General features: G+C 32.7%; 1 protein-coding gene across 1 annotated transcript in view; it reads right to left on the bottom strand.

The window, feature by feature from the left end:
- Nucleotides 1-1,393: 1,393 nt before the first annotated feature.
- The window catches only part of LOC108360102 (probable cytochrome P450 28d1), a 22,147-nt gene continuing 17,308 nt past the window's right edge, over nt 1,394-6,232 (bottom strand). Inside the window, exons 4-7 of the mRNA XM_017612265.1 lie at nt 4,372-4,782; nt 4,189-4,309; nt 3,845-4,117; nt 1,394-1,687 (exon numbers count right to left, since the gene is read on the bottom strand). Coding sequence (XP_017467754.1) covers nt 1,521-1,687; nt 3,845-4,117; nt 4,189-4,309; nt 4,372-4,782 — 972 coding nt within the window. The 3' untranslated portion in view covers nt 1,394-1,520. The remainder of the gene's footprint in view (nt 1,688-3,844; nt 4,118-4,188; nt 4,310-4,371; nt 4,783-6,232) is intronic.

Here is a 6,232-nt window from a genome sequence, read left to right on the forward strand (position 1 = left end):
TTTCTTCGCTAATAGGTTTTGGGAGTTGTGCCTACTGACCTCAACGAGAGGCTACATTACAAGCGCAAAAGTGAAGCGCTTTTAGAACTTAGCATAGTAAAAGTAAAATAGTACATTAAAAATGTATACTGTATTGATATTACTTTTTAACCGACTTCCAAAAAGGAGGAGGTTATCAGTTCGTCGGAATATATATATTTTTTTTTATGCATAACTTTGGACCACGTCAACCGATTTCGATAATTCTTTTTGCATCGGAAAGGTAGTGTCTCCATACTAATCTGGTTGAGATCCGATCAGTGGATCATGAGATATATATATATATATTTTTTTTATATGGGAGTTGAAGTCGGTTTTTTTTGCTAAAAATTACTTGTTACACTTTACTCTCCATCTGATAAGGTTAGGGAGGTAAAGAATATGTTAAGACGTTCATAAACGTGGCTAACCCAAGTCGTCAAATATTATTGAGGAATGCAAAATTTATTTATGTAGGTGCTCAAATGGTTTCCAAAAAATCCTTAAAAATATTTACGATTGGTCAGATGTGTCAACGTTAAGCGCATATTTTTGTGATTTTATCCGACACCAATTAAGCTTTTAAATTAATTTGCCGGCTCTAATTATCACCTAATTGATGACTTTCGTCAGCCAGGTTTACGGGCGTTAGTTTAGCTAAATTAAGTTGTCTAATGTTGACTTTGTTTAGAACTAAATTTGTTGTACAATAGCTTTCATATAAGAAAATAAAGCAATTTACAGTACTGGAAAAATTAATATGGACGCAATATTTTAACAAGTTTTGGTTATTTATCTTTTATTTATTTAATATTTGTTATTTTTTATATAATATCTATTCTATATATCTATAAAATCTATAATATTTATATAATATAATTTTATATAATATAAGATATAGCTCTGCGGAATCTACAGGTAGTATACTAAAGATTCGTAAGGGGCAAAAACTATTTATTCAGTTGAGCGTGAACCTACGATATGATTGCAACTTTAAAAGAAATTTAATTGTTATTGTATACAAATATGATAAATATAATAGTTTATATCCTTTAAAGTTTTTTTTTTTGTTAAATAATTTTTAGTAAAATAATTCTTAAAACACATACCTTTAAAAATAGTATTAAAAAGGGGGTTAAAAATGGTTCTTAAATATTTTCCTTTTTTTACTACATTTGCATGCATTGCCGAAATGGGGCTACTAAAAAAGTGAGGTAAAGTAACTTACATCACCTTGTTTGTTCTACCAAGGCAGAAACACCATTCAATTCATGTATGTATTTCAACTTCATTTCATAAAGTGATTTCTTTAAATGACAAACGCATAAACATGGTATACGTAAGTACAAACATATGTATGTAAGTTCTAAGATAGGCTTTATTACCAGTCTACTAAAAAATAACAAAGAAAAAATTTTGTTTGACTGAAAACTGACCTTAAAGAAAAGATACATTTTGTTTCGAATAGGATGCTGTAGAATAATTTTAAAAATGTGTACATATCAACTTCTGAGCTGAAAATCTAACCAAACACCTCCATCCTGGTGGGCTAGAAACATTTTCGGATCCAGTTTAACATAAGGTTTGGTTTTTGCGTTCAGAGATATTTTAAAGCTGCGCACGATCGAAGCAATCGCTACCTTTATTTGAACAGTTGCAAAGTAAGATCCTAAAAAAAATAAATACACAATGATGAGCAGTAAGCACCACACTTAATCTGAAAAGTGGCAAGTCCATTTTTTATGAATACATATTCCTTTATAAAAACTTTATTCATAAAATAATCGCTATTTATTCCAGTTTTTAAAATGCACTGAGGAAAAAAAATATTAAAATCAAATAGAAACGTAATTGATCTTACTATAAACGTCAACGAAAGTACTGTATATTGGTAAATATTCAATTCAATTACGCCATATTAAAATGACCGCGTTCGTTCTGAAAAAGCAACCGTGAAGTGAATAATCAAGACAAAAACTAAAAAAAAAAAATATTTAACTTCAGTTGAATTCGAACCCTGATCATCTCTGGATATCAACAAATTGTGGCATGCATCTTTGCGCACTCAGCTACACCCAGGCATATTAATTTGCTTTCAAATGTTGAATATCCATCAACACCACAGCACGCGATTTGTACGGATAAACATGTACTATATATGAATGTGTGTGTTGTCACCGCTCTCAGAGCGGCGCTCTGCATAATTGGGGTGCGTATGTACATTCATATATATACTCAGATGTGAACACTCAAATACGTGCGTAATAAATTTTGTATGAAAATATTATTTTTAAATTCGAGCATTTTTCAACGATAATCAAATATAAAGCATTCATTTTTACTTTGCATTATTTCCCGCAGTGTACATATGTTTGCGTATTCAATGAAGCTATCACAACATGGTACCACACTAGGGCTTTTCAGGATCTTGTGCCTATGCTCTTGCATTTGCGTATTAGTTGCATTTGTAAATTCACAACAATAAAATGCACACGGTTGCCCCAACATCCTGAACAGCCCTATTGTAATTAATGACTTTAAATGCCTTCCAGAAAATGTTCATAAAATAAGGCTTACCACCATTGCCCGGTGTGTGGGCGCGAGTTCTTCAAAAGTAAATAGAAATTCCCTATTCGACAGAAAATATGTATGTATGTAGTAAATCTCGCTAGTTCAGAACTTGCTTATTAAGAGGCGGTACAGGTTCTCGATCTATCCCAACGCAGTGCATTCAACTGTCTCTTTTTACATGGCGATGTCCTGCAAAGTGGAAATTGCCCCCAGAATTTTCGAACTAGTTCTGAACTGGTTCCGTTTTGGACAGATCTCCGAAAATAAGTTTTTTTATGAAAAAAAATTTGACTATTCGATTTTTTGTAATTTTTTTCTTTTCTTTTACAGATTGTATTTAATTTAATTTTTATTTATTTTTTATTTTATTTATATTAAATTTTATCATTCTCTCTGAAATTTTTAACCGGCACTCAACAATTTAAATTTATTAAATTTGATTGAAAATGACAACTGCCTCCACCGCGATTTGAACTCGCTACCGACGTTGTTAGAGTCGGAGGTCTTCCCGCGGAGCTATTTTCGTATTGTACGAGAAATGTGGGAAACTTTGCTGATAGCGCAACAGCACTCGGAAAGTTTCAACTGTCCCTCTCTGCAGCCGTTTTGCACAAGTTCAGAGATACTTCTGAAATTTGTAGGAACGGCAGGAATAGGCGTAGTCAGGAAAATTAATAATTGAATAAAAAAAATAAGAATCATTTAAACAATTTTGAATGACGAATAAATTTTTGTTCTTCATTCAAGCACTTGCGAATGATGAATAAATTTTAATTTTTTTTTTGTTTTAATTTCTTCATCCTTCGAAAGTGCTTGAATGAAGAATAAAAATTTATTCGTCATTCAAAATTAGAAAAATTATGAATAAAATTTTATATTTTATTTGAATAATAATTCATTCAAAAACGCCCATCCCTGAAGGGCGGAACTAGCGCTGTGTCAGACTGCATCTAAAATTGAAAATTTTGAAAAAGTAATTACTGCAGGGAGAGTACCAATTGGTTCGCCCTGCATTCATTTCGCACTAGTTCGGAGATAGTCATGATATGTGTAGTGTTGAACTACCGCCTTGCGCGACTGTCCCTCATTTTTATTGCAGGGTCCGAAATGCGTTTGTAGGAACGTGTGTTTTTTTGAACTGTAGACATTTATAGTACACAAATAGTATCAAGTGAGACAAACTTGGACTTAATACACTTTTGAAGAACTTAGGACGATATACATACAAAGAATGAATGACAATTCTCCTACGAACCTAAACAAGTTCGGGGACCATGACCAAAGCCCAGAAATACTCCAATGTCATGAAATGTTTTCAGTTTACTGCCTTTTTCGTTAAGAAAACGCTCGGGTTGAAATTGTTCGGGATTTGTGTAGTAATTAGAATCATGATGGAGAGCGTATATTGGTATTAAAACGGAGTCACCGATGGCTAAAGAAACACGTTCGCCGTTCTTGCCTGTGAAGGTATGTGGCGCGGTACACGTTTTTATTGACCACAAACCGGGCGGCAGAATTCTAATAGTTTCTAAATAAAAAGGATATACATATGTATGTTAGTTAACGAATAAGTTTAATGAATTGAATAAAAATACCTACCGTTTATGCAAGCATCCAAATAAGAAAGTTCATTTAGTTTATCGAAACTCAATTCGCCATTTATAGAATTCTTCGTTATTTCACAAAGTAACTTCTTTTGCGCCGTTTGGTGACGACCCAACTGAAAAGGCGTTTTCTTTAATAAAGTACTCCTATTCCAAGAAAAAATAACAGCACTCTTACTAGAAATAAACAATGAGATATAACTGTGGCTGATGTGTCCAAGCCGTCGATGAGGAATGTCATTGCATGTGAAGCTATTTCATGTTCGTTAAGAAGTTTACTTTTCACCAATGTTACAAGATGATCCATAAAGTCATTTCGTCTTATTTTACTTCTTACTCGTATGGTATAGGCTTCTCGAATTAGATTTTCGAAAAAGTCCTCGCATTTTTTTGGAATGAATTTGACTGTCATGAAATTGACTATGTTTGGAAAAAGACCGGCGATAAATGTGTAAATAATAAAAACAGTGCTATTTTCGGAAAACAGCTTTACGTATTTCGCAATTGGTAGGAATTGGTCGCTAAAAGTATTGGCTGTAATGCCAAGCACACAGTTGGCTATATTTTCGGAGGTGAAACGTAGCGCAATCTGTAACCATTAAAATATTTTATAGTTGAAAATATATACATACATACATACATACTAGCAAATATCCGGCGAGCTTCGCTGCGCCTTTCAAATAGTTTTGCATTGTTATTCCCTCTCATTTCCATCCAAAACACTTTTAGATTCTATTGCTTTGAAGGTATGTATACAAAACCCCAAAATGTATTTATCCATGGTACAATTATAAGTGTAATTACACAAAATACAACGAATACACATAAGAGCGAATTCCCCTATGGTATTTAATAGAAAACTTACTATAATGTCAATTTGTTAATCCTTTTGAAAATATTTTCTTTTTTACATTTGAATACGTTTCGCAAAAAAAAAATGCGGAGAAAATTCGCCAGCAAAAAAATTTCTGAATAAACGTGGACTTTTTAAGAAGTAAAAAGCTAACGGGAGCAAGTGCGATTAAAGTTTTTTAATAAGTATATTAAGCTGGAGCTCCATAGTAGGCGTTTCAGGCGTTTCGGCTTTAGGCGCTCATGCCTGAAAGACGATTTAGTGCAAAAAGCCCGACAGATGCCGAATTTCGAATTTCTTTCAGGCTTTGCAGGATTTTCAGGCGTTGTCTGACAGTTACTCATTCGAACATTTCTCCTGGTGAATATGATTATTAAAATGGTGTAATCGATAACACTTACCATATTTCAAAGGATTTTTACACAAATTTTAGGCAATAAAATGCAAGGACAAATTATTTATTGTTTGAGCATTAATATGAAAAGGGGAAAAAAGTACTGAATCAACTAAAATTAAATGGTAAAAGAGGTGTCATTTTATGGCCGATATCTCATTGGTTGGAAAACTCAATCCCAACTTTTCTGTGTATTTGTCGGCAAAATAGTTTCTATAATTTGCTACTAAATGCAAGGGCAAATTATTTATTGTTTGACCATTAATATGAAAAGGGGAAAAAAGTACTGAATCAACTAAAATTAAATGGTAAAAGAGGTGTCATTTTATGGTCGATATCTCATTCGTTGGAAAACTCAATCCCAACTTTTCTGCGTATTTGTCGACAAAATAGTTTCTATAATTTGCTACTAAATCGTTTACTAATATAACACCGTGCGGTAGTAAATTTTACACACAAAAATTAATATATTCGCGAAAATATGGGCAAAATATAGTAAAACTGCGCTTTCAATTTTTCACTCTGGCATCAGGATTTTTTCTAAAGACTTTGAAATTGCAAATATATGACTAATTCAAAATATTATTAAAAAATTTCAGTGCAATGTAACGGGTGATTTTTTTGAGGTTAGGATTTTCATGCATTAGTATTTGACAGATCACGTGGGATTTCAGACATGGTGTCAAAGAGAAAGATGCTCAGTATGCTTTGACATTTCATCATGAATAGACTTACTAACGAGCAACGCTTGCAAATCATTGAATTTTATTACCAAAATCAGTGTTCGGTTCG

The sequence above is a fragment of the Rhagoletis zephyria genome, unplaced genomic scaffold (assembly GCF_001687245.7).
Source record: "Rhagoletis zephyria isolate East Lansing unplaced genomic scaffold, Rhagoletis_zephyria_1.1 Rzeph_scaffold_00519, whole genome shotgun sequence".
NCBI classification, from domain to species: domain Eukaryota; kingdom Metazoa; phylum Arthropoda; class Insecta; order Diptera; family Tephritidae; genus Rhagoletis; species Rhagoletis zephyria.